The sequence below is a fragment of the Nerophis lumbriciformis genome, linkage group LG14 (assembly GCF_033978685.3).
Source record: "Nerophis lumbriciformis linkage group LG14, RoL_Nlum_v2.1, whole genome shotgun sequence".
Lineage (NCBI taxonomy): Eukaryota > Metazoa > Chordata > Actinopteri > Syngnathiformes > Syngnathidae > Nerophis > Nerophis lumbriciformis.
This window is the reverse complement of record NC_084561.2, coordinates 10163824-10177730: the sequence shown is the minus strand read 5'-3', so window position 1 is coordinate 10177730 and position 13907 is coordinate 10163824. Positions and strand designations below refer to the sequence as shown.

The following is a 13907-nucleotide window of genomic DNA, read 5'->3' as shown; positions in this document are numbered from 1 at the left end:
ACAGTACAGTACATATTCCATACAATTGACCACTAAATGGTAACACCCCAATAAGTTTTTCAACTTGTTTAAGTCGGGGTCCACGTTAATCAACACTGGGGGGAAAAAATATATTGCAAAAATGAGACTTTTAACGACGACTGGACAAACAAAGTATGAAAGTTCTACTCCGACCAAGTGCTCGAGTCATTGTTTCCTGTCGGACCTTTTTTAGCGACGGACACGTTGATCCAGACAAGCAGCAACAAAGGTAGAAATACCAGCGTGTAACTTGATCACATCTTTGTAAAAACATATTGTGCATAAAGATATTTATTTTTTATTGCTGACTTAGTGATTTCTTTTGTATTCATGTTCGCGTTGTTGCAGTGCTAAATTTGACCAGTAGAGGGCAACAACGCTAATAGTGATAAGTTACGTACAATGTTTAGTGTGTGAATGTTGTGTAATTTCTATATGTTGTAAACATTTGTTGTTTATTTTGTGAATATATTAACACTAAACCTAACCTATTAACACAATACTTGTATGTTTATTGTATGTTTATATGTTCAGTCTTACAATTCTAAATGAAGGGGAAAAGTGTAAAGAAATAAAACTGAGGAAGGAAAACAATTCAAAAGAAGGAACATCAATCCTCAGAATAATGATTGTATTGATAGTGCATTGTGAAAGCCGATGTGTTTACTTTGCAATTAAGTAAACTGAGTCTCAAAGAAATATAACCTGCGAAGGCACTTTCTAATGAAACATCCACATTTCGATGCCCGGCCTCCGAGCCCTCTTCAATGTGGAGTTGAATAGCCTTGATCTAGATACAGTCGTGGTCAAAAAGTTTGCATACACTTGTAAAGAACATAATGTCATGGCTGTCTTGAATTTTCAATAATTTCTACAACTCTTATTTTTTTGTGATAGAGTGATTGGAGCACATACTTGTTGATCATAAAAAAAATTCATGAAGTTTGCTTCTTTTATGAATTTATTATGGGTCTACTGAAAATGTGAGCAAATGTGCTGGGTCAAAAGTATACATACAGCAATGTTAATATTTGCTTACATGTCCCTTGGCAAGTTTCACTGCAATAAGGCACTTTTGGTAGCCATCCACAAGCTTCTGCTTGAATTTTTGACCACTCCTCTTGACAAAATTGGTGCAGTTCAGCTAAATTTGTTGGTTTTCTGACATGGACTTGTTTCTTCAGCATTGTCCACACGTTAAGTCAGGACTTTGGGAAGGCCATTCTAAAACCTTAATTCTAGCCTGATTTAGCCATTCCTTTACCACTTTTGACGTGTGTTTGGGGTCATTGTCCTGTTGGAACACCCAACTGCGCCCAAGACCCAACCTCCGGGCTGATGATTTTAAGTTGTCCTGAAGAATTTGGAGGTAATCCTCCTTTTTCATTGTCCCATTTACTCTCTGTAAAGTACCAGTTCCACGGGCAGCAAAACAGGCCCAGAGCATAATACTACCACCACCATGCTTGACGGTAGGGATAGTGTTCCTGGGATTAAAGGCCTCACCTTTTCTCCTCCAAACATATTGCTGGGTATTGTGGCCAAACAGCTCCATTTTTGTTTCATCTGACATCACATGGACAAAGATAAGACCTTCTGGAGGAAAGTTCTGTGGTCAGATGAAACAAAAATGCGAATTTGTCAAGAGGAGTGGTCAAAAATTCAACCAGAAGCTTGTGGATGGCTACCAAAAGCGCCTTATTGCAGTGAAATTTGCCAAGGGACATATAACCAAGTATTAACATTGCTGTATGTATACTTTTGACCCAGCAGATTTGCTCACATTTTCAGTAGACCCATAATAAATTCATAAAAGAACCAAACTTCATGAATGTTTTTTGTGACCAACAAGTACCGTATTTTTCGGAGTATAAGTCACACTGGATTGGCAGACCGGGGTGGTGGTTCCTCTCTCTAAGAAGGGGAACCGGAGGGTGTGTTCTAACTATCGTGGGATCACACTCCTCAGCCTTCCCGGTAAGGTCTATTCAGGTGTACTGGAGAGGAGGCTACGCCGGATAGTCGAACCTCGGATTCAGGAGGAACAGTGTGGTTTTCGTCCTGGTCGTGGAACTGTGGACCAGCTCTATACTCTCGGCAGGGTCCTTGAGGGTGCATGGGAGTTTGCTCAACCAGTCTACATGTGTTTTGTGGACTTGGAGAAGGCATTCGACCGTGTCCCTCAGGAAGTCCTGTGGGGAGTGCTCAGAGAGTATGGGGTATCGGACAGTCTGATTGTGGCAGTCCGCTCCCTGTATGATCAGTGCCAGAGCTTGGTCCGCATTGCCGGTAGTAAGTCGGACACGTTTCCAGTGAGGGTTGGACTCCGCCAAGGCTGCCCTTTGTCACCGATTCTGTTCATAACTTTTATGGACAGAATTTCTAGGCGCAGTCAAGGCGTTGAGGGGATCTGGTTTGGTGGCTGCAGGATTAGGTCTCTGCTTTTTGCAGATGATGTGGTCCTGATGGCTTCATCTGGCCAGGATCTTCAGCTCTCACTGGATCGGTTCGCAGCCGAGTGTGAAGCGACTGGGATGAGAATCAGCACCTCCAAGTCCGAGTCCATGGTTCTCACCCGGAAAAGGGTGGAGTGCCATCTCCGGGTTGGGGAGGAGATCTTGCCCCAAGTGGAGGAGTTCAAGTACCTCGGAGTCTTGTTCACGAGTGAGGGAAGAGTGGATCGTGAGATCGACAGGCGGATCGGTGCGGCGTCTTCAGTAATGCGGACGCTGTATCGATCCGTTGTGGTGAAGAAGGAGCTGAGCCGGAAAGCAAAGCTCTCAATTTACCGGTCGATCTACGTTCCCATCCTCACCTATGGTCATGAGCTTTGGGTTATGACCGAAAGGACAAGATCACGGGTACAAGCGGCCGAAATGAGTTTCCTCCGCCGGGTGGCGGGGCTCTCCCTTAGAGATAGGGTGAGAAGCTCTGCCATCCGGGAGGAGCTCAAAGTAAAGCCGCTGCTCCTCCACATCGAGAGGAGCCAGATGAGGTGGTTCGGGCATCTGGTCAGGATGCCACCCGAACGCCTCCCTAGGGAGGTGTTTAGGGCACGTCCGACCGGTAGGAGGCCGCGGGGAAGACCCAGGACACGTTGGGAAGACTATGTCTCCCGGCTGGCCTGGGAACGCCTCGGGGTCCCACAGGAAGAGCTGGACGAAGTGGCTGGGGAGAGGGAAGTCTGGGCTTCCCTGCTTAGGCTGCTGCCCCCGCGACCCGACCTCGGATAAGCGGAAGAAGATGGATGGATGGATGGATGGAAGTCGCACCGGAGTATAAGTCGCACCTGCCCAAAATGCATTATAAAAAAGGAAAACAACATATATAAGTTGCACTGGAGCCCGGCCAAACTATGAAAAAAACTGCGACTTATAGTCCGAAAAATACGGTATGTGCTCCAATCACAAAAAAATAAGAGTTGTAGAAATGATTGGAAACTCAAGACAGCCATGACATTATGTTCTTTTCAAGTGTATGTAAACTTTTGACCACGACTGTATATTAATCCCATCTTTAAAAAAAATCCAAAAACAAATTAAGGTATTTGCATTTCTTGTCAAACAAAACTAATTCATACAATAATTCATTGTTTTAGTTCATGTAAACATACTAGGTTTGTGTGTATGGGACGTTGGGTTTAGAATGGTCCTCTCTGGGTCTTGTGTATGGGGGGCCCAGACTTTGGTGCTTTGATACTTGATAAGCATGACTTTGAGCACAAAGTTGTATTTTTGGACATCAAAGTGTGTCCCTGTCATGGCCTGTTCAGGGTTCAAATGAATAAAACAATTAAAGAAAGTACCATAATTGAGGCCAGCACAGGTCCCTTGATGACCCACCAGATGGCAGCATTGTCATTCATGTCCCAGCAGCTGAAAGAGCAGCATCTTTACTGACAACACTCAAACAAGCTACATCTAGACAAGAATAACACAATCTAAAATCTTACCCAATGTCATCAAAATGAAACCTCAGCACAGCCCAGACGGTCACACACAGGGTGGGTGCTCCTGGCACGATAAGAACATATGACCAAATATTCTTGTGTCTGGTGGGAAGTGCATCGTGCAAGAAGCCTCACCCCAGCCGACTGTGATGTACCAGTAAAAGTATCTTTTTTCCGGAAAGAACGTCTCCACCAGTAAAGTGAAGAGGTAGAGACCCTCGATGAAGAGCCAGAAGTAGTTCGAGAGGACGCAGTAATGGAAGAACACCAGCACTGCTCGACATTCCAGCTGAAAGGGGACAAAACACACAAATGTGAGGAGATGGCCTACTGGTGTGTGTGTGTGTGTGTGTGTGTGTGTGTGTGTGTGTGTGTGTGTGTGTGTGTGTGTGTGTGTGTGTGTGTGTGTGTGTGTGTGTGTGTGTGTGTGTGTGTGTGTGTTCTGGCAATGCTTACTTAATGGGGACATCAATCAATCAATCAATGTTTATTTATATAGCCCTAAATCACAAGTGTCTCAAAGGGCTGCACAAGCCACAACGACATCCTCGGTATAAAGCCCACATAAGGGCAAGGAAAAACTCACCCCAGTGGGACGTCGATGTGAATGACTATGAGAAACCTTGGAGAAGACCGCATATGTGGGTAACCCCCAACCCCTCTAGGGGAGACCGAATGCAATGAATGTCGAGTGGGTTTGACATAATATTGTGAGAGTCCAGTCCATAGTGGATCCAACATAATAGTAAGAGTCCAGTCCATAGTGGGGCCAGCAGGAGACCATCCCGAGCGGAGACGGGTCAGCAGCGCAGAGATGTTCCCAGCCGATGCACAGGCGAGCGGTCCACCCCGGGTCCCGACTCTGGACAGCCAGGACTTCATCCATGGCCACCGGACCTGTGCCCCCCCACCCTCCACAAGGAAGAGGGGAGCAGAGGAGAAAAGAAAAGAAACGGCAGATCAACTGGTCTAAAAGGGGGGTCTATTTAAAGGCTAGAGTATACAAATGAGTTTTAAGATGGGACTTAAATGCTTCTACTGAGGTAGCATCTCTAATTGTTACCGGGAGGGCATTCCATAGTACTGGAGCCCGAATAGAAAACGCTCTATAGCCTGCAGACTTCTTTTGGGCTCTGGGAATCACTAATAAGCCGGAGTTCTTTGAACGCAGATTTCTTGCCGGGACATATGGTATCACTCTGTTTAAACATCACTCTGTTTACACAGTCACCTATAGGGGTCCTCTCAATCCAATCCACTTTATTTATATAGCTGTGTACATACATCTACTGATGCGTAGTCTGGACACATCCTCAGTGACCTCTTGGACTCACCGGGCGTTTCGGGTCTCTCAACTGGTCATACGCCCTCCTCCAAGCGACCAAACCGGGGGTGATCAAATACCCCCGGCTTGTGTCCAGACGGCTCGCTAGCTACCATGACTCCAAGGATCTCCTCTTTGATCTCCTCTCTCGAGACCCTTTCCGCCGCTTCAGTGGTACTGCGGACGGCTCTCTTTCTCTCTCCATCGATGCCCAAACTGTTGAAGGCTCTGATCAAGGAACGGGCTGAAAATCCTCTGCATCCAACCTCCACAGGGAAACACCTTGCTCTCCAAGCAGCCTGTTGGCAGTCGTTGACCAGTCCTGCATACTTGGAGAGCTTTCTCTCGAAGGCTTCTTCCAGGCGATCTTCCCACGGGACTGTCAGCTCCAGCAGCACAGCTTGTTTGGTGGACTCAGACACAAGGACAATGTCTGGTCGCAGGGTGGTGACTGCGATATAGCTGGGGAACTTCAGCTGGTTTTCAAGGTCCACCAACAACTGCCAGTCTTTTGCAGACGCCGGGATGCCTGCTGATGTTCTTCTAGCAGGAGTTGGCGTGTCCCCAGCTCTGACAAAGGCGATGGTTTTCTTGGAAGGGTGGAACAGTTTTGCCCATGCCAGTCCTGTGCTAATGGCTTCAGCGATGGTCTTCAGGACTTGGTCATGCCTCCACCTGTACCTTCCATCTCCAAGTGCCTTTGTACAGCAACTGAGGATGTGTTCCAGGGTTCCTCGCTTGGAGCACAGTGTCTCTGCTATGCCCCTTGTGTGCAGGTTTGAAGGGCTTGGGAGCACATCATACACTGCCTGGATGAGAAATTTGATGCGTTGCGGCTCGGCTTTCCAAAGCTCAGCCCAGGTCACTCTCCTCTCAACCGCATTCTCCCATCTTGTCCAAGCTCCCTGTTGCTTCATTCCACATGGCACATTTAAACAACAAAAATGTTTCCCATGTGCTGCACAACAATATTAAAAACAATATTAAAAATAAAACCAATATAAAAATAGATATGAGTAAGAACGGTTTTAAAGGGAAAAACCAATTAAAACAGTAAATAGAAATCAAAATGTATAAAAAACACAGAGGACAACAGAGGACAGAAGACCACATAACTCACGTAATGTTAAAAGCCAAAGAATAAAAGTGGGTCTTAAGACGAGACTTAGGGGACAAAAAAACAGGTCTCCTAAAGGAAAACCTTTTTAAATGATAGTCAGATCCATTCTGAAGATGCCTAAGTGATTTTTAAAGGGGAACATTATCACAATTTCAGAATTGTTAAAACCATTAAAAATCAGTTCCCAGTGGCTTATTATATTTTTCGAAGTTATTTTCAAAATTTTACCCATCACGCAATATCCCTAAAAAAAGCTTCAAAGTGCCTGATTTTAACCACCAGTCCATTTTCCTGTGACGTCACATAGTGATGCCAACACAAAAAAACATGGCGGAAAGAACAGCAAGCTATAGCGACATTAGCTCGGATTCAGACTCGGATTTCAGCGGCTTAAGCGATTCAACAGATTACGCATGTATTGAAACGGATGGTTGTAGTGTGGAGGCAGGTAGCGAAAACGAAATTGAAGAAGAAACTGAAGCTATTGAGCCATATCGGTTTGAACCGTATGCAAGCGAAACCGACGAAAACGACACTACAGCCAGCGACACGGGAGAAAGCGAGGACGAATTCGGCGATCGCCTTCTAACCAACGATTGGTGTGTGTTTGTTTGGCATTAAAGGAAACTAACAACTATGAACTAGGTTTACAGCATATGAAATACATTTGGCAACAACATGCACTTTGAGAGTGCAGACAGCCCAATTTTCATCAATTAATATATTCTGTAGATATACCCTCATGTCAGCAGGCCAGGGAAGCTAGGGTCGATATTCTTCTCTTGATCATCTTCGGGACGGTGTGAGCCAAGACATCCAGGGGGGTTTAGCTCGCTTGTCTGCGGGAACAAATTGCCGCTATTGCTTGCCGTGCTACCGAGGTCCTTTGTCCCTGAATTGCTCACACACTCCGGCAGATTCAATGGGGGTCTGGCGGCAGATTTCTTTGACTTTATCGTTGGAAATGCATCTGCTTTGAGTGTCGCAGGATATCCACACATTCTTGCCATCTCTGTCGTAGCATAGCTTTCGTCGGTAAAGTGTGCGGAACAAACGTCCAATTTCTTGCCACTTTCGCATCTTTGGGCCACTGGTGCAACTTGAATCCGTCCCTGTTCGTGTTGTTACACCCTCCGACAACACACCGACGAGGCATGATGTCTCCAAGGTACGGAAAACAGTCGAAAAAACTGAAAATAACAGAGCTGATTTGACTCGGTGTTTGAGAAAATGGCGGATTGCTTCCCGATGTCACGTCACAACGTGACGTCATCGCTCCGAGAGCGAATATTAGAAAGGCGTTTAATTTGCCAAAATTCACCCATTTAGAGTTCAGAAATCGGTTAAAAAAATATGTTTTTTTTTCTGCAACATCAAGGTATATATTGACGCTTACATAGGTCTGGTGATAATGTTCCCCTTTAAGCTTTGGCCCATAAAACATGTTTAGACTTAGACTTAGACAAACTTTAATGATCCACAAGGGAAATTGTTCAACACAGTAGCTCAGTTACAATGATGGAAAGTGTAAGGATGGAAAGGACAATAGACTAAATATAGCGATATAAAATATAACATATATACGAATATATACGAATATATACATAATACTGCTGGACTCTAGAAAGAGGTTCCGCAGCCTCCGAAGCAGAACCTCTAGGTTCTGTAACAGCTTCTTCCCTCAGGCCGTAAGACTCTTGAACGCATCATAATCATCCCCTCAACTCCCCCCAAAATGGATTAACTCGCTGCAATAAAAAAGACAATACAACATACATCCATAAACGTGGATGCATATGAAAAAGTGCAATATATTTATCTGTACAGTAACCTATTTATTTATTTATATATGCACCTTGTTGCTTTTTTATCCTGCACTACCATGAGCTAATGCAAGGGAATTTTGTTCTTATCTGTACTGTAATGTTCAAATTTGAATGACAATAAAAAGGAAGTCTAAGTCTAAGTCTAATAATATGTGTACAGTATATTATATATACAGATATATTATATTATGTCTAAAAGTAAACATGTTTAACATCTAATTTAAACTTTTTTTTTCTTCTAAATGGTCCTCAGTATCCATCCATCCATCCATCCATCCATCTTCTTCCGCTTATCCGAGGTCGGGTCGCGGGGGCAGCAGCCTAAGCAGGGAAGCCCAGACTTCCCTCTCCCCAGCCACTTCGTCCAGCTCTTCCTGTGGGACCCCGAGGCGTTCCCAGGCCAGCCGGGAGACATAGTCTTCCCAACGTGTCCTGGGTCTTCCCCGCGGCCTCCTACCGGTCGGACGTGCCCTAAACACCTCCCTAGGGAGGCGTTCGGGTGGCATCCTGACCAGATGCCCGAACCACCTCATCTGGCTCCTCTCGATGTGGAGGAGCAGCGGCTTTACTTTGAGCTCCTCCCGGATGGCAGAGCTTCTCACCCTATCTCTAAGGGAGAGCCCCGCCACCCGGCGGAGGAAACTCATTTCGGCCGCTTGTACCCGTGATCTTGTCCTTTCGGTCATAACCCAAAGCTCATGACCATAGGTGAGGATGGGAACGTAGATCGACCGGTAAATTGAGAGCTTTGCCTTCCGGCTCAGCTCCTTCTTCACCACAACGGATCGATACAGCGTCCGCATTACTGAAGACGCCGCACCGATCCGCCTGTCGATCTCACGATCCACTCTTCCCTCACTCGTGAACAAGACTCCGAGGTACTTGAACTCCTCCACTTGGGGCAAGATCTCCTCCCCAACTCAGAGATGGCACTCCACCCTTTTCCGGGCGAGAACCATGGACTCGGACTTGGAGGTGCTGATTCTCATCCCAGTCGCTGCACACTCAGCTGCGAACCGATCCAGTGAGAGCTGAAGATCCTGGCCAGATGAAGCCATCAGGACCACATCATCCGCAAAAAGCAGAGACCTAATCCTGCAGCCACCAAACCAGATCCCCTCAACGCCTTGACTGCGCCTAGAAATCCTGTCCATAAAAGTTATGAACAGAATCGGTGACAAAGGGCAGCCTTGGCGGAGTCCAACCCTCACTGGAAACGTGTCCGACTTACTACCGGCAATGCGGACCAAGCTCTGGCACTGATCATACAGGGAGCGGACTGCCACAATCAGACAGTCCGATACCCCATACTCTCTGAGCACTCCCCACAGGACTTCCCGAGGGACACGGTCGAATGCCTTCTCCAAGTCCACAAAGCACATGTAGACTGGTTGGGCAAACTCCCATGCACCCTCAAGGACCCTGCCGAGAGTATAGAGCTGGTCCACAGTTCCACGACCAGGACGAAAACCACACTGTTCCTCCTGAATCCGAGGTTCGACTATCCGGCGTAGCCTCCTCTCCAGTACACCTGAATAGACCTTACCGGGAAGGCTGAGGAGTGTGATCCCACGATAGTCCTTAGTAGTCACGTACAAATTTGTGTGAATTATGCAAAATTATTTAAATGTGGTCCCCATGAACCATATTAACTATTTTTCCCCAGGGTCCCCAGTAAGAATGATCAGCACATTACTTCATCAATCCAGAGATTTAAAGACGTAAATGAACTAACTGGGCAGTGGCCATTTGACCTCATTTTTTTTAAGCATCCACAACCTGTAGAAAGGGTGGTCCCCACAAGTGATGATCAAAAACTTGGTCCCCATTCCAAATGATAACCAGTATGTGTGTGTGTGTGTGTGTGTGTGTGTGTGTGTGTGTGTGTGTGTGTGTGTGTGTGTGTGTGTGTGTGTGTGTGTGTGTGTGTGTGTGTGTGTGTTACTCACAGTGTGTATGAAGCAGTGCTCGCTGTCCTCGGAGTACAACACGCCATCTTTGATGAAGACGGAAATAGCTCTCAGGATGAAGGACACAAATAAGTTCATGTGGATGAAATTTCTTGTACAGTGCAGCTTCCTGTGTGGACAAAGTGGACGGCTCATAATGACGATGGTCCAAACGCTGACATGCAGGCACAATACACAGGTCATTATTTGATCACCGCCAATGATTTTGCAAGTTTACCTCCTAAGAAAGACCAGAATCAGCTTCATGGTAGCTTTATTTGAACATAACAAAAAAACTGAATGTCATAAAGATTATAAATTCACTATTTAAGGGAAATAACAATTTAATCCCGAGCAACCGCAGAGTAGTGATGTGTCCATGAAACACACAAATGAGCGCTGTCCCTTTGAGGACCCGTTTACACTAAGCCGGACTAGGTTATCCAGGGTAAATCACACCTAATCTTATCCCTGTCCACACAGAACAATGCCACCGTTTAAAGGGGAACATTATCACAATTTCAGAATGGTTAAAACCATTAAAAATCAGTTCCCAGTGGCTTATTATATTTTTCGAAGTTTTTTTCAAAATTTTACCCATCACGCAATATCCCTAAAAAAAGCTTCAAAGTGCCTGATTTTAACCATCGTTATAAACACCCGTCCATTTTCCTGTGACGTCACATAGTGAATACAAACAAACATGGCGGAAAGAACAGCAAGCTATAGCGACATTAGCTCGGATTCAGACTCGGATTTCAGCGGCTTAAGCGATTCAACAGATTATGCATGTATTGAAACGGATGGTTGTAGTGTGGAGGCAGGTAGCGAAAACGAAATTGAAGAAGAAACTGAAGCTATTGAGCCGTATCGGTTTGAACCGTACGCAAGCGAAACCGACGAAAACGACACGACAGGAGAAAGCGAGGACAAATTCGGCGATCGCCTTCTAACCAACGTTTGGTATGTGTTTGTTTGGCATTAAAGGAAACTAACAACTATGAACTAGGTTTACAGCATATGAAATACATTTGGCAACAACATGCACTTTGAGAGTGCAGACAGCCCAATTTTCATCAATTAATATATTCTGTAGACATACCCTCATCCGCGCTCTTTTCCTGAAAGCTGATCTGTCCAGTTTTGGAGTTGATGTCAGCAGGCCAGGGAAGCTAGGGTCGATATTCTTCTCTTGATCATCTTCGGTGGCATAAGGGACGGTGTGAGCCAAGACATCCAGGGGGTTTAACTCGCTCGTCTGCGGGAACAAACTGCCGCCATTGCTTGCCGTGCTACCGAGGTCCTTTGTCCCTGAATTGCTCACACAGTCCGGCAGATTCAATGGGGGTCTGGCGGCAGATTTCTTTGACTTTATCGTTGGAAATGCATCTGCTTTGAGTGTCGCAGGATATCCACACATTCTTGCCATCTCTGTCGTAGCATAGCTTTCGTCGGTAAAGTGTGCGGAACAAATGCCCAATTTCTTGCCACTTTTGCATCTTTGGGACACTGGTGCAACTTGAATCTGTCCCTGTTCATGTTGTTACACCCTCCGACAACACACCGACGAGGCATGATGTCTCCAAGGTACGGAAAACAGTCGAAAAACGGAAAATAACAGAGCTGATTTGACTCGGTGTTTGAGAAAATGGCGGATTGCTTCCCGATGTGACGCCACGTTGTGACGTCATCGCTCCGAGAGCGAATATTAGAAAGGCTTTTAATTCGCCAAAATTCACCCATTTAGAGTTCGGAAATCGGTTAAAAAAATACCGGTATATGGTCTTTTTTCTGCAACATCAAGGTATATATTGACGCTTACATAGGTCTGGTGATAATGTTCCCCTTTAAGACCCCCGCACCTCTCCGTCCGCCAGCATAACGCGACCTAATACGCATGCGCGGAAAATGCACACGTCATAGTCACCTCCAGTGTTGCTTTGTGTGCAAGTTCTTAAATTACCTCTAAAGGCTTAGTGGCCACATGCGTGGACAGCACCTTTTTAGCTTTTATTTCCAAAATTGTGTACACTACTGAATTGGGGTCTTATGGCCGCTTATGTGGACACTTATACTGCCATCTGGTGGTGTCAGAAGAGTATAATATACAATGGAATTTTGAAAAAAAAAAAAAAAGTGTAAAAATAAGAATTAGCATGTCACTAAACATGAAGTACACGTTTGTGTACTTATGGACTAAGTACATCATATCAAAAGATGATTCTTAGTTGTTATTCTAATTAGGGTCCAATAAGCCCAAATAGCAAAGAGAAAGAAAAAAAAGCATGTAAACAAACAGCTTGGGCCTTAAGAGGTTAAATTTAACGTATCTGAACAATACCCAGTGTTGTGGTATTTCAATTAACTGGAATCCAGTGTGCTGTGGGGCCCTATTGTAGTGAATCACTCCTGAGCCATCATAAATTAATCAAATCTTTATTAGACACGTAAACAATGTGATAAAGAACATTTTACATCAATCAAACTAGGGATCTAGATATCTGGTCAGGACACTCCTCACTTCTTTGTCCATTCGTGTTTGGGGACTTTATATACTCTGGACCTAGACGTCGGGTCCGCGACATACATGGCGGACAATAACTGATAGAATCTGCTTTGCCAGTCCAAGATTTGTGTGCAAAAGTCTCACCTGAACCTGCACAGGATGACCATGGCTGTGGTGAGGGACACCAAAGACGTGCTGTAGCCAACAGTATACAAAGCCTTCACTGACAGAAAGTGCATTTCCTGGTAAAAACACAGGAAAACATCTTGGTTGACAAATGTGGAAATAGTAAGAGAATTTTCTGCTCCTGAAAATGAATCTGGCAGTAATTACTTGTAATATCAATTAGTTTTTGAGTAATGGGTACTTGGAACGCCCCATTTCCATTGCCAGACGCGATATGCCGCCTCCTCTTGGTGTGATGTCATCGACAGAACTGGAGCACATTTCCCCAGATAGGGGCATGTCAAATTATTATTTTACTCACCTAATTCAGTTTTTATCGACTTGGTTCATGATTACTTCAAAACTGATATGGTTACCATTTTGAGCAAAACAGAAATATTAACAAGTTGCCTCTATAGTGAAACTAATATCATATATTTATGATTCATGACACTAAAAGACTTTCAAAGTTTGTGGATAAATAGATATGAGCAAAGTAGTATCATTCTCATGGAGATTTCTGAGCCATTTTGAGAGATAACTACGAGATCCGTGAAGTAACGTTAGGAATCACTGCTCCCTTCCCCAGCAACAACAATAATAATAATAATAAATTGTATTTATAAGGCGCCTTTCTGGGCACTCAAGGACACCGTACAAAGTCAAAACAATAAAATCAAATTGGATAAAAACAACAGCAAAGATAGAGAAGATGATTACAATGAATAAGCAGTCAGGAATAGATGTGTTTTGAGTCTTGATTTGAAGAGGGATATTGAGTCTAAGTTACAAAGGTCTGGTGGTAAAGAGTTCCAAAGATGTGGACGGCTGAAAGCTCGGGCACCCATGGTGGACAGTTTAAATAAGGGGACAGTGAGATGAATGGATAAAGAAGATCTCAGGGAAAGTGAGGGCGTGGCGACATGGATCAGGTCAGAGAGATATGACGGAGAGAGGTTATGGATGGCTTTGAAAGTGAGGAGAATTATTTTAAAGTGGATACGATGTTTGATGGGTAGCCAGTGGAGTTGCTGCAGAACAGGGGTG

At 44.9% G+C, this 13907-nt stretch overlaps 1 protein-coding gene and 1 long non-coding RNA gene across 3 annotated transcripts in view; one reads left to right on the top strand and one right to left on the bottom strand.

The window, feature by feature from the left end:
* The window catches only part of LOC133616606 (uncharacterized), a 136821-nt gene that overhangs the window by 19011 nt on the left and 103903 nt on the right, over positions 1-13907 (top strand). The gene's annotated exons all lie outside the window — the stretch shown is intronic.
* The window catches only part of adcyap1r1b (adenylate cyclase activating polypeptide 1b (pituitary) receptor type I), a 69303-nt gene that overhangs the window by 5428 nt on the left and 49968 nt on the right, over positions 1-13907 (bottom strand). The window contains exons 6-10 of the mRNA XM_061976077.2: positions 12840-12937; positions 10190-10319; positions 4106-4259; positions 3974-4034; positions 3827-3896 (exon numbers count right to left, since the gene is read on the bottom strand). Coding sequence (XP_061832061.1) covers positions 3827-3896; positions 3974-4034; positions 4106-4259; positions 10190-10319; positions 12840-12937 — 513 coding nt within the window. The remainder of the gene's footprint in view (positions 1-3826; positions 3897-3973; positions 4035-4105; positions 4260-10189; positions 10320-12839; positions 12938-13907) is intronic.